Here is a 14,864-nt window from a genome sequence, read left to right as displayed (position 1 = left end):
CAGTGCTGAGCTGGAAGTTTGGAGCTGGGGTAAGGTGGGGAGAGGGGAAATGAGGAAACTGGTGAAGTCCACATTGATGCCTGGGGTTGAAGTGTTCCGAGGCGGAAGATGAGGTGTTCTTCCTCCAGGCAAGAGGTAGTGAGGGAGCAGCAGTGGAGGCGGCCCAGGACCTGCATGTCCTCGGCAGAGTGGTAGGGGGAGTTGAAATGTTGAGCCATGGGGCGGTGGGGTTGATTGGTGCGCATATCCCGGAGATGTTCCCTAAAGTGCTCTGAGAGGAGGCATCCAGTCTCCCCAATGTAGAGGAGTCCGCATTGGGAGCAACGGATACAATAAATAACATTGGTGGATGTGGAAGGCTCCTTTGGGGCCTTGGATGGTGGTGAGGGAGGAGGTGTGGGTGCAGGTTTTGCAATTCCTGTGGTGGCAGGGGAAGGTGCCAGGAGGAGAGGGTGGGGTTGTTGGGGGGCGTGGACCTGACCAGATAGTCATGGAGGGAACGGTCTTTGCGGAAAGCGGAAAGGGGTGGGGAGGGAAATATATCTCTGGTGGTGGGGTCTGTTTGGAGGTGGCGGAAATGTCGGTGGATGATGCAGTTTATGTGAAGGTTGGTAGGGTGGAAAGTGAGGAACGGGGGTGTTCTGTCCTTGTTGCGGTTGGCGGGGTGGGGTTTGAGGGCGGAGGTGCAGTATGTGGATGAGATGCGTTGGAGGGCATCTTTGACCACATGGGAAGGGAAATTGTGGTTCCTAAAGAAGGAGGCCATTTGGTGTGTTCTGTGGTGGAACTGGTCCTCCTGGAAACAGTATGGCGGAGGCGGAGAAATTGGGAATAATGGATGGCATTTTTGCAGGAGGTAGGGTGGGAAGAGATGTAATCCAGGTAGCTGTGAGAGTTGGTAAAAAAATGTCAGTGTCAAGTCGGTCAACATTAATGGAGATGAAGAGGTCCAGGAAGGGGTGGGAGGTGTCAGAGACCACCCCCATTCACCTATTGTACTCTTTGCCACCTTCTCCCCAGCCCCACCTCCCCCCCCCCCCCCCCCCCCCCCCCCTTCACCCCCCCATTTATCTCTCCACCCTGGAGGCTCCCTGCCTCTATTCCTGATGAAGGAATGCATCAATTCGAGGCAACTCACAGTCACTTCTGCCTTGTAGAAAAAGATGTGCAGAAGTGTCAAAATATTCAATGAAGGTTTCAGCAGCAGAGTGACTGGGAGAGGGGCATGCCTAAGAGTTTGTTGGTGATGTTGGTGTACCAATGACCTGCCCATGGTTACAGACTGCCCCTGAATGCCCACGTGGGGAAGGATGGCACCAACTCCTGCAATGCTGAATATACCATGGCTGCCTGGATACGTTTTCCTTTCTTTTAATTTGTTCATGATACGTTGGTGTCACTGGCTAGGCAAGCACATTGTAATTTCCATGGAGAGAGTGGCTGTGAGTTGTCTTGAATTGATGTATTCCTTGGTTGTAGGGGCACCCACTGTGTTTTTAGGAGGGAAGTTCCAGGATTTTTGTCCCCGTGTAAGTGAAAACACAGCAATGTAACTCCAAGTTAGGACAATGTATTGCTTTGTAAGTGATGGTGCTCCATCTATCTATTGCCCTTGTCCTTCTTGGGTTTGGAAGGTGCTGGCAAAGGAATGTTGGTGACTTTAAAAAGTGCGTATTGCACACTGCTGCCATTGCATCGGTGGTAAAAGGGAGTGAATGCCTACATACTGGATGGGGTGCTGCGTCTGATTGCATATTAGTATCGGAGCAGGAGGAGATCATTCAGTCCCTTGATTCTGTTCCACCTTTCAATAAGACCATGGCTGATTTGTGACCCAACTTCATTTTCCTTTTTTCAACTTTGATGGGATCTGGGTAATATTGGCTGGGCCAGCTTATATTTGCCATCCCTAACTGTCCAGAGAGTAGTTCCGAATCAACTCTGTTGCTGTGCGTCTGGAGGTTACATGTAGTCCAGACCAGGTGAGGATGACCTGGCATTAAAGAACTAGATGGGTTTTACAACATCATCAGTAGCTACATAATTGTCATTCTGTTAGCTTTTCTTTCGTTTCAGATTTTTGTTAAGTACAAATATCACAATCTGCCATGCTGGGATTTAAACCCAAACTCCCAGAGCATTAGCCTGAGGATCTCGATTACAAGCTCAGTGACTTTAGCATTATGCCACTATCTCCCCTTGTATATAGACCCATATGCCTTTGGTTTGCAAAAATCCATTAATCCCCAATTTTTGACTAACAATAAAGAAAACAATTCCAAACTTTAATCTGAATGATAAAATAAAGCCATAAAATTCAAGGAGGCTCTGAAGAATATTCATCGAACGTTAACTCTGGTTTCTCTCCACTGATGCTGTCAGACCTGCTGAGTTCCTTTAAAAATAACTGTTTTTGTTTGATCTGAAAGATCTGTTTTTAATTTTCCAGCTATGTTCAGCCCTAGACTCCTATATACAATTGAAATAGACTTCCCATGTAATATGCGAGACATAAATTGCAAACTACACCCATTGGATATTTCAGGTATGGCAATTAATGCCAGGAATTCCTCAGGTAATGACTTGTTAGCTGAAGGTACAACTGGCAGTGGGTCAGGATGTTCAAGGTTTCAGAATCCAAGGGTTGCAGGGATCTCAGGAAGTTGTAGGAGCTGGAGGAAGTTAGAGATGGGGTGAACATTTCCACTGAAGTAACATTGAAGAAACAGTGAAACATTTCCTGGTCAGGATGGTGTGTGGCTTGGAGAGAAATCTTGCAAGTGGTCACGTTCCTGTGCATCTGCTGCCCTTGTTCTTCTGGATGGTAGAGATCATGGGCTTGGAAGGTGCTGATGAAGGATCCTTAGTGAATTGTTCCACTGTGTTTTGTTGATGGTACACATTGCTGCTACGGTGGTGAAAGACGTGAATGTTTAAGGTGGTAGATGGGGTGCCAATCAAGGAGACAGCTTTGTTGTAAGTAGGATAATATATAATCCCTCCAGTGTGGAAACAGGCTATTCAGCCCAACTAGTCTACACTGAGTAGCATCCCACCCAGACTTATCTACCTATCCTATCACCCTGCATTTCCCATGGCTAACGCACCCAACCTACACATCCCTGAGCACTATGGGTAGTTTAGCATGGCCAATGCACCTAACTTGCACATCTTTGGACTGTGGGAGGAAACTGGAGCACCTCATGGAAACCCATGCAGACACAGGGAGAACATGCAAACTTCACACTGTCGTCCGAGGGTGGAATCAAATGAAGGTCCCTGGCCTTGTGAGGCAACAATGCTAACCACTGAGCCAGCGTGCCATACTAGCTTCAACCTAATTGAGAGTTATTGGAGCTGAACTCATCCAGGCAAGTAAAGAATATTCCATCGCACTCCTGACTTGTGCCTCGTAGTTGGCAAACAGGCTTTGGGGAGACAAGTGAAGGAATTTCTCCTCACCGTAGTCCAAATGGTTTTAATCCCCATATTCTGAGGCTAAGACCTCCTTCCTGGAGGAAACAAGCTCTTAATTGATGGACCAATAGTATCAGCTGCGACTGGGAGTTTACATCATGGGACCCATCTCTAGGTCTTCATGTTATTTGGTCTGCCTGGCTGTCTCTTAATCTGCATAGGGCCCAGTCTGTGCATCCTTGGTTTTTGCATGGGTCAGTAGGCATGCCTGTCTGTTAGTCAGTTTAGTGTGCCTCTCAGTCAGTCGGTAAGTGCCTGTGGTGTCTGCGTGCATGCCTGTCAGTCAGTTTGTCAGTCTGTAGTCTGATTGTCTGACATTTAGTTGTTCAGTCTTCACCCTGGTCGCCAGGGGTCTGTGCATCTGACATTTGATTGCTTGGTCAGTGGGCATGTCCTATGATTGGCAAGTCAGTCATTGTACCTGTTGGTGGTTCAATCTTTGCATCAGTCACTTGGATGGTCTGTCCACAAGTCAGGCTGCCTGCAGGTCGGTCAATCAGTCAGCTAGTTGCCATGTATCTGGATGTGTATGTGTCTGTGCTTGATTGGATGTGGGGGTGTGTATGTCTGGGTCTGTGTGTGTGTTTCTGTCTATGTGCCTGCCTGCACGTGTGTCTGCCTGTGTAACAATCCCCTCTCCCCAATGAAAACAAATGCGTTATTTTAACATTTTTTTCCCGAATGTTTCGAATTGGGGACGTAGTTGATTGGAGAATCCTTCATATTTACAGGAAAAATATTTGTCTGAGAGCAGTTGAAGTAATATCATTCCTGCCTTAAACTACAGTGCTTTGTGTGGGATATGTTGACCTTTCTGTCAGTCAGTTTAAATTTTATATGAAAGGATTTTTCCCCCAAGAAGCATGCATACAGTAAAAAAAAATCCTGGGATTAGGTTTACTGAGCTTAGATGTTGTGTGTCAAATGGGCAAGGAAAATCAAGAGAAATATACCGAGGAATTGTTGATTTTGGAGCGGCTGAGTGTTTACAGTGAGGGGTTCTTGGTGCATATGTTAGTGCAGCTTGTAGTAGTGTGTGCAGTAAAATGTTGATCTTTCTGTCAATCAAGTTGAATTTTAATCAGAATATGATCCAAGACCCACAGAAGAAACCTCGGGATTAGGTTCGCAGAGTCTGTGTGACTGTACTGTTTGGGTTGCAAAAAAATTAGAGAAGTGGTTTTTGATTTTTCTTTTCACCCTCCTCCTCCTCTATCCTTGTGCCTTTGAACTGATTGTGGGGGTGGGATTGATATATAATCATGAATCGCCTCTGTTTGTGTTGTAAGAATTCACTTTTGATGCCTCTCAATTGCTCCGAAAGGTTCAGTCAGTAGTTTTGCGAGAAGAGCTGGCATGGAGCCAAATCGGATCACGTGTTGGCTCACCTCAACTGAGGTAGCTTGGAGTCAGTGAAGTCACCTACTGTGGCCCCCAGGCAGGAGACAGAGCCATCAAAGATCCATGTACTTTATTGTACCCATTGACTTCTGTTGAGGAAAGGAAACTCGTGCAATGTCTTCATGACACACCTGTTACGACTGCAGGTTGTCCCAAATCACCTTCCATCCAATTCACTATTTTTATTGTTTGTTCTTGGTTTGTGAACATCATTGGCAAGGCTAGCATAGGTTTCCCACTCCCTAACAGCTCTCCAGAAGTTGGTGGTGAGCCACATTCCTGAACTACTGTAGTCTATGTGGGGTAGGAAATGTGTTGCTGGAAAAGCGCAGCAGGTCAGGCAGCATCCAGGGAACAGGAGAATCGACGTTTCGGGCATAAGCCCTTCTTCAGGAATGGGGAAAGTTTGTCCAGCAGGCTAAGATAAAAGGTAGGGAGGAGGGACTTGGGGGAGGGGCGTCGGAAATGTGATAGGTGGAAAGAGGTCAAGGTGAGGGTGATAGGTCAGACTGGGGGTGGGGGCGGAGAGGTCGAGAAGAAGACTGCAGGTTAGGAAGGCGGTGCTGAATTTGATGGATTTGACTGAGACAAGGTGGGAGGAGGGGAAATGAGGAAACTGGTGAAATCCGAGTTCATCCCTTGTGGTTGGAGGGTTCCTAGAACACCTCTGGGACACCCGGACCAACCAACCCAACCACCCTGTAGCTCAACATTTCAATTGCCCCTCCCACTCCACCAAGGATATGCAGGTCTTTGGACTCCTCCATCGTCAGACCACAACAAAACGACGGTTGGAGGAAGAACGCCTCATCTTCCGGCTAGGAACCCTCCAACCACAAGGGATGAACTCGGATTTCACCAGTTTCCTCATTTCCCCTCCCCCCACCCTGTCTCAGTCAAATCCATCGAATTCAGCACCGCCTTCCTAACCTGCAATCTTCTTCCCGACCTCTCCGCCCCCACCCCAGTCTGACCTATCACCCTCACCTTGACCTCTTTCCACCTATCACATTTCCGACGTCCCTCCTCCCTACCTTTTATCTTAGCCTGCTGGACAAACTTTCCCCATTCCTGAAGAAGTGCTTATGCCCGAAGCGTCGATTCTCCTGTTCCCTGGATGCTGCATGACCTGCTGCGCTTTTCCAGCAACACATTTCCAGCTCTGATCTCCAGCACCTGCAGACCTCACTTTCTCCTCTATGTGGGGTAGGCTCACCTACAGTGCTGTTAGACAGCACGTTCCAAGGTTTTGACCCAGCGACACTGAAGCAACCGTGATATATTTCCAAGTCAGGATGGTGCAGAGTTTGGAATGGAACTTTTAGTGCGCAGTGCTTCCTTGCATCTAGCTTGTCCTTCTAGGTGGGTGAGGTCGCAAGTTTGGAAGGTGCTATGTGAGAAGCCTGGGTGAATTGCTGCAGTGCCTCTTGGAGATAGTACACACTCCTGCTGCTATTTGCCTGTGCTGCAGGGAGTAAATGTTGAAAGTGGTGGATAAGTGCCAACTGGAGGTATCCCATTGCACTCCTGACTTCTGACTTGATGGGGAGATGGGAAATGATCAATTCTGCAGAAAGTTCTCACTGTTGTTGGGAATATGGCAAAAGATTTGCATGTAGTGGAGTCCCATGTTTGTGACCATGATAATCTGGAATCAGTAGTTCAGTTGGTTGGAAGGCTGGTTTACGATATGGGAGCAATATCAACATCATGGCTCCAATTCCTGCACTGGGTGATGTTACCATGCCGGACTCTCCTTACGGCTGTACAGGACATTGGTAAGGCTACATTTGGAGTACTACATATAATTCCAGTCATCATGCTATAGGAAGGATGTTACTAAACTGGAAAGGGTACAAAAAAAAAAGGATTTTACAAGGATGTTACCAAAACTGGAGGGTTTGATTGTATGGAGAGGCTGAATGGGCTAGGAAGTTTTTACCTGGAGTGTATGAGGCTGAGGGATGACCTTATAGAGGTTTATGAAAAAGAAGAGGGACATAGGTAAGGTGAATGGCCAAAGTTTTGTTTTTCCCCAGGGTAGGGGAGTACCAAACTAGAGGGCATAGGTTTAAGGTGAGAGGGGAAAGATTTAAAAGGGACCTAAGGGGCAACATTTTTACACAGAGGGTAGTGTGCATATGGAATGAGGGCCAGAGGAAGTGGTGGAGGGGAGTACAATTCCAACATTTTAAACGGCATTTAGATAAGTAGATGAATAGGAAGGATTTAAGGGGATGTGAGCCAAATACAGGCAAATGGAACTAGTTCAGTGTACGAAACCTGATTGGCATATACGAGTCGGACCGAAGGATCTATTTCTCTCTCTACCAGTCACCTGTCTGTAATATGAGTGCAGCCCTATGATCCAGTAGGACTATGCCAACCAATGATAATCTAGATCATCTACCTATACACGTTGGTTGAAGCACTGAGGAGAACTCTCTTTGAGGCTTGGGTTACTTAAATGTACCCAGGAGTATGTAAATTGGGCAACTCCAACGAAAGGCATGAAGATGTTCTCCTTTTGCTTTTGCATACTCTACCCATTGAGACACAATGTATAGGGTTACCTGGCATCCTCCATCCCACCCCATCTCCAAGACAGCTGGATTCCTCCATGAATTCAGCAAGCCCTCTGACTGCTAGTCATTTCTCTCTGCTCTACATTGACCTGGGTTTCTTCATTATTTTGCTCCACATATTGGAGCAGCAGGAGGCTTTCAATTGATCATTTCCATTCTTTGTCTTTATTTTGTGTGCTTAGATCGCTTGGAGACAGAGACTTTCAACGCTGAGGAGTTTAAAGACCGATTTTTTGCAGAGGTAAGACCAATGGAGTTGATGCCTGTAACACACTTGAGCAATGGTTGGGGTTGGTATGGCTGACTATTGATTGGGAGTTACCTGGAGCTCCTTGTGTCTGTTACAGATGGTGAGTCCTATCATGCAGCAATTCCTTGCTGATACCTTTTATGACATGCAATTGTTATATAAACAGGGTGTGCTAGGAATACTTAGCAGGTAGGCAACATCTGTGGAGAGAGAGAGAGAGAGAGAGAGAGAGAGAGAGAGAGAGAGAGAGAGAGAGAGAGAGAGAGAGAGACGGTTAGGATATACTTCTGCAGAAGAATCATACAAGACTGCAAATGATCACGTTTAAAAAATAAAAAATTCATGTGGCATCTCTTGCTAGGACAGCATCTATTACCCAACCTTAATTGCCTAAAGAGCAGTTACAAGCCAACCACTTTGCTATGGGCCTGGAGTCACATGTAAACTGGACCAGTAAAGAGCAGCAGATTCCTTCCTTGAAGGGTATTTGTAAACTTGATTGTTTTTTATGACATTTAACAAGCGCTGATTGTTATTGAGCTCAAGTGTTACTGTCTGCCAAGATAGGATTTGAATCCATGTTCCCAGAACATTAGCCTGGTGGTCTGGATTACTAATCTGGTGATAATATCACTTTACCACCATCTCTCCATATAACTCTGTTTTTCTGTCTCTCCAGAGATGCTGCCAGACCTACTGAGTTTCTCTAGCATTCTCTGTGTTTGTTCCAGGTTTCCAGTATCTGCAGTATTTTTCTTTTATTAGAGAGGACTAGTTAATATTTTGAGCTAAATAAAAACTGAAAGAGCTGCAGATGCTGTAAATCAGTGACAAAAATAGAAATTGCTGCAAAGCTCGGCATATCTGGCAGCATCTGTGGAGAGAAAGCAGATTAACGTTTTGGGTGAAAACTCCATTCTGAGGAATGGTCACTTGATCCAACGTGTTAACTTTGATTTCTCTCCATTAACCTGCAGAACTTTTCCAGCAATTTCTATTTTTGTTTTTAATGTTTTAAACTATATGTTTCATATACCAAACTTGCACATAACTGCACTTCACAGAATCTGACCGTTTGGCTCATTGTTTTTGCCAGTGTTTATGTTTCACATGAATCTTATCTGCTTAGTTTATTTCAGTTCACCATTTCAGCATCACCCTCTACTGTGTTCCATCATGTACTTCTCTAATTCCCACTTAAGCGCATCTGTTCTTCACATCAGCTACTCCATGAGGTTGTCAGAACATAGGATATAGAGCATTACAGCGCAGTAAAGGCCCTTTAGCCCTTGATGTGCCAACCTGTGAAACCACTCTGAAGCCCATCTAACCTACATTATTCCATTTTCATCCATATGTTTATCCAATGACCATTTAAAGGCTCTTAAAGTTGACGAGTCTACTACTGTTGCAGGCAGGTCGTTCCACACCCCTACTACTCTCTGAGTAAAGAAACTACCCCTGACATCTGGCCAGTGGGCTGAGAAGTGGCAGATGGAATTTAATTTAGGTAAATGTGAGGTGCTGCGTTTTGGGAAAGCAAATCTTAGCAGGACTTATATACTTAATGGTAAGGTCCTAGGGAGTGTTGCTGAACAAAGAGACCTTGGAGTGCAGGTTCATAGCTCCTTGAAAGTGGAGTTGCAGGTAGATAGGATAGTGAAGAAGGCATTTGATATGCTTCCCTTAATTGGTCAGAATATTGAGTACAGGAGTTGGGAGATCATGCTGTGGCTGTACAGGGCATTGGTTAGGCCACTTTTGGAATATTGCATGCAATTCTGGTCTCCTTCCTATTGGCAAGATGTTGTGAAACTTGAAAGGGTTCAGAAAAGATTTACATGGATGTTGCCAGGGTTGGAGGATTTGAGCTACAGGGAGAGGCTGAACAGGCTGGGGCTGTTTTCCCTGGAGCATCGGAGGCTGAGGGGTGACCTTATAGAGGTTTACAAAATTATGAGGGGCATGAATAGGATAAATAGCCAAAGTCTTTTCCCTGGGCTGGGGTAGTCCAGAACTAGAGGGCATAGGTTTAGGGTGAGAGAGAAAAGATATAAAAGAGACCTGTGGAGGCAACATTTTCACGCAGAGGTTGGTACGTGTATGGATTGAGCTGCCACAAGAAGTGGTGGAGGCTGGTATAATTACAACATTTAAAAGGCATCTGGATGGGTACATGAATAGCAAGGGTTTGGAGGGATATGGGTCGGGTGCTGGCAGGTGCTGGCAGATTGGTTTGGGATATCTGGTCGGCGTGGACAGGTTGGACGGAAGGGTCTGTTTCCATGCTGTACATCTCTATGACTGTATATCTATCACTCCTCAATTTAAAACTATGTCCCCTTATGTTAGCCATCACCATCCGAGGAAAAAGGCTTTCCTGCCCACCCTATCTAATCCTTTGGTTATCTTATATGTCTCAATTAAGTCACCTCTCAACCTTCTTCTCTCTAACAAAAACATCCAGTCCCTAAGACCTTCCCTCCATACTAGGCAGCATCTTAGTACATCTCCTCCGCATCCTTTCCAAAACTTCCACATCCTTCCTATAATGTGGTAATCAGAAGTGTATGCGATACTCCAAAACTCCATCAGAGTTTTGTACAGCTGCAGCATGACCTCATGGCTCCAAAATTCAATCTCTCTACTAATAAAAGCCCAACACACCATATACCTTCTTAACAACCCTATCAACCTGGGTGGCAACTTTTAAGGATCTGCACATGGATACTGAGATCTCTCTTTTCATCTATACTGCCAAGATTTTACCATTAACCCAGTACTCTGCATTCCTGTTACTCCTTCCAAAGTGAATCAACTCACTTTTCCACATTAAATTCCATTTGCCTCCTCTCAGCCCAGCTCTGCAGCTTATCTATGTTCCTCTGTAACCTACAGTATCCTTCGGCACTATCCACAACTCTACCAACCTTCGTGTCATCCGCAAATTTACTAGCCCATTCTTCTACCCCCTCATCCAAGTCGTTTATGCAAATGACAAGCAGCAGCGGCCCCAAACCAGATCTTTGCGGTACACCACTGTTAACTGAACTCCAGGATGAGCAATTCCCATCAACCACCACCCTCTGTCTTCTTTCAGCGTCCTATCTCTTATGAGCTTTTCCAACACTTTACCAACAACCGAAGTAAAGCTCGCTGGTCTATAATTACCAAGATTGTCTCTACATCCTTCTTGAACAAGTGAACAGTATTTGCTATTCTCCAGTCTTCCGGCACTATTCCTGTAGTCAATGATGACAAAAAGATCAAAGCCAAAGGCTCTGCATTCACTTTCCTGGCTTCCCAGAGAATCCGAGGATAAATCCCATTTGGCCCAGGGGACTTATCTATTTTCACACTTTCCAGAATTGCTAACATCTCCTCCTTGTGAACCTCAATCCCATCTAATCTAGTAGCCTGTATCTCAGTATTCTCCTCAACAACATTGTCTTTCTCTTTTTCCAGTGTGAATACTGACAAAAGATATTCATTTGCTTGATTGGCCCTAATCTTACTCTAATCATTCTTTTATTTCTGATATTCATATAGAAAGCCTTATGGTTTTCCTTGATCATACCTAGCTCGACCACTTCCTTCTTGCCTGACAGGTACATACTTAACAAGGACTCACAGTAACTGTTCCTTGAACAAGCTCCGCATTTCAATTGTGTTTCTTTCCCCATCCTATGCATTCTAAATCTTATCTAATCGCCTATCCCATAGGTATAACTCTTGCTTTGCGGAATATCCCTTTCCATCACTAAAGTAAACATAACTGAATTGTGGTCACTATCACCAAAGTGCTCACCTACCTCCAAATCTAACACCTGGCCACTTCAAGCTTTACTTTCTAACAACTGTCTGAAAAAAGAAGCTTCTGAATTCCATATTAAACAAAATCTTTCTTGCCTAAGTTTCATATGTATGGACTAGTTTTGAAAACTCCCAAATCTCCCCTAATTTTATCCAATCAAACCCTTTTATCATTTTAATGGCATTTTTTATTTTTCTGTCTTCTGGAGGACAAACCCTCACCTGTTCAGTTTCCCCTTATAACTGTGCCCTCTCCATTCCTATATCAACCTTCTAAATCTTTTCTTTAGACTCTATATCCTTTTAAGTTATTTGCTGTCCAACTCTGTCCATTGGACACAAATAAGGTGCCATAGCATATCTTACTTACTTTTCAATTCTATTTCTCTAGAAATGAACTTCCCTGCAAAGTGATTATATTTACCTGGAATGCTACTGCAAAGAGTTTGTCTATCAGTGCCTTTAGATTCCTTTCGGAGTTCTATTCAGACTCCTTTCTCTTTGTTAAGGAGTAAATGCGCGTCCTTGTACTTTCTAAACATGCAGTGCCTCAAACAGATTAAGATTTTCTTTTTCAAAACGAGAAGGGTGAAGGGACTGTGTTTCTGACTCCGGCACAAAACCACAAACCACAAAGCATAGCCAGCCTTGTCCTCTGACTATACTTTGTGCCTGCCGTGTGGGACAGTAATTACAGAGTAGAGCTGCTGAGGTGAAGCCAGGCTGAATTGAATGAAATCTGTGTTATGTGTGCTATCTTCAGAGGGCTTGTAAAAATATTTAAACATGGAATAGAATGGTCAGGTTGCCTTCTTTCGTGTCCTTGATGATGGCAGCAATGATATATTAGTTTCTCTAATGGGGAAATATTTGCAATGTAATTTCCATTTCAGATGTCAAACACTTCTTGGCCAGGTACAATGTGGCGTTAGAGTACAGCCCCTTCTACAATATCCCCAACTAATACCCCCAGGACAGAGACATCATGGCATTAAACACAATGTATAGCCCCTTCTACGCTGTCCCCATCAAACACTCCCAGGACAGAGACATCAAGGGGCTAGATACAGAGTAAAGTTCCTTCTACGCTGTCCCCATCAAACACTCCCAGGACAGATACAGCAGGAGGTTAGATACGGAGTAAAGCTCCTTCTACGCTGTCCCCATCAAACATTCCCAGGACAGAGACAACATAGGGTTAGATACTGAGTAAAGCTCCTTCTACACTGTCCTTATCAAACACTCCTAGGGCAAACACAGCATTGGCTTACATGCATGGTAAAGCTTCCTCTATTCTTTTAAACTGAAAGTAAAGCTCTTTCATCTCTTTCAACCTGAAAATAAATACTTATGTGCCAAACAGCAACTAGCAGACAGAGCGAAGCAATTCCATAATTGTACGATCAGATCAGCAATCCTGTTACATTCAGTCGTGAATGGTGGTGGACAACTAAACGACTTACTGGAAAAGCAGACTCCACAAATCTCCCATCCTCAATTATGAGAGACGCCATCATGTCAGTCCAAAACATAAGGCTGAAAAATTTACTACAATCTTCAGCCAGAAGTGCCAAGTGGATAATCCATCTCAGTCTCTTCTGGATATGATGTGGAGATATCGGTGTTGGATTGGGTGGACAAGGTCAGAAGGCACACGACACCAGGTTATAGTCCAACAGGTTTATTTGAAATCACAAGTTTTCAGAACACTGCTGCTTCATAAGGTGACCTTCCCCCGTCGAAGGAGCAGTGCAATGAAAGCTTGTGATTTCAAATAAACCTGTTGGACTGTCATGTGACTTCTGATCTCTTCTGGATATTCCTGATGAATGGCCTTTGCCCGAAATATTGATTTTTCCTGCTCCTCAGTTGTGCTTTTCCAGCATCCCACTCTCGACTCTAATCTCCAGCATCTGCAGTCTTCACTTTTGCCCAGCATCACAGATGTCAATTTTCAGCTCATTCCATTCACTCCACGTGATATCAAGGAATCATTGTAGGTACGGGGGATTGGTGGCAATGCACCACGGCAGATTCACCACCGATGATTAGGCACTGCCGGTTCGCCACCAGCGTTTTTCCACTGGGGTCGTTTGACCTCTGGAGACTATTCGCCACCGGAAATAAATATATGTACTGATTGTTTTCCCTCCCGCCTGTTCTTTCATACTTCTCAGTCCCCTTTATTTATACAACTACATACTACATATTGATTAAAAAAAGAGGTAAAATAAATATCATTTTGGTGGTTTATATATAAAAATGAGTTACAAACTTTAACCAGAAAAAGGAAATATATTTTAAAAATCTTTTTAATGGCAGTAAAATCTCACATTAATATTAAACAATGAAATTTCAGTTCATTTGATAGTTATGTGCTATTCCTCTAAGATATTCCAAACAATCTCTTTCGCCGTGTTCAAGAACAATTTTTTTTATTCTATCGTTTGCGCCTTGATGCTTTTTGAGCTTTATTTGTGGTGGCTAACCCGCTATCAGCTGTTCCATATATAAATCATGCCCCTTTTGCACTTTCATTAACGTTCCAATACATTTCCATATGGTTGGGTGGTGAGCTCCGAGTTCAAAAGCAATTCTCTGATGAGCGGCTTCAGTGTGATTATTTGTGCGATCTTCATCATTTGTTGTTGTCTCATAGACTGACCACATATCATGCGGAAACAACGGTGCCCATCAGCTACTGCCACATCTATTGTAGAGTTGTTACTGAAACAACACAAACACTACCTTAACCAATATAACGACAATTTTATATACCACCAATATTCAAAATATACAACTTACTTGCGGTGGCTAATCATCTTCAGTGGCCAATTGGCGGTGGCTAAGCGTCCTCGGTGGTCAAAGGGCAGTGGCTAATCGTCGGCGGCGAATCTGCTGTGGCGAATGGTCCCATCCCTAGGTACAGGATAGTGCATAGGCTACAGGCCCTGACAACGTTCAGGCAGTAGTCCTGAAAACTTGTGCTCCAGAGCCCACTGCATTGCTACGTCCTGTATGCAAAAAGCAGGACAAATTCAACCCAGCCAATTATCGCCTCATCAGTCTGCTCTTGATAATTGGTGGTGTGATGCAAGGTTACAACCGTGTTATCACATTGCACTCACTCAGCATCATATTGACGGTTTTGGTCTTACCAGTGGCGCTCAGCTCTTGATTTGAATGCAACCTTGATTCAAACATGGACAAAAGCACTGAATTCCAGTGGTGCAGTTGGAGTAACAGCCCTCGACATCAAGGCTGCATTTACCCACGTGTGGCATCAAGGAGCCCTGGCAGCACTGGAATCAACTGAAATCGGCAAAGCGTGCTCTCCA

General features: G+C 44.6%; 1 protein-coding gene across 2 annotated transcripts in view; it reads left to right on the top strand.

The window, feature by feature from the left end:
- nhej1 (nonhomologous end-joining factor 1) overlaps window positions 1–14,864 on the top strand; it is a 300,941-nt gene that overhangs the window by 60,354 nt on the left and 225,723 nt on the right. For both annotated transcript variants that reach the window (XM_043694287.2, XM_087989352.1), the window contains exon 5: window positions 7,646–7,704. In XM_043694287.2, the coding sequence (XP_043550222.1) occupies window positions 7,646–7,704 (59 nt within the window). The remainder of the gene's footprint in view (window positions 1–7,645; window positions 7,705–14,864) is intronic.

This window comes from Chiloscyllium plagiosum, unplaced genomic scaffold (assembly GCF_037043375.1).
Source record: "Chiloscyllium plagiosum isolate Xiang-an unplaced genomic scaffold, Cpla_swu_hap1 HiC_scaffold_7, whole genome shotgun sequence".
Classification (NCBI taxonomy): domain Eukaryota; kingdom Metazoa; phylum Chordata; class Chondrichthyes; order Orectolobiformes; family Hemiscylliidae; genus Chiloscyllium; species Chiloscyllium plagiosum.
Note: the sequence above shows the minus strand (reverse complement) of the source record. Positions and strands in the feature narration are given on the sequence as shown.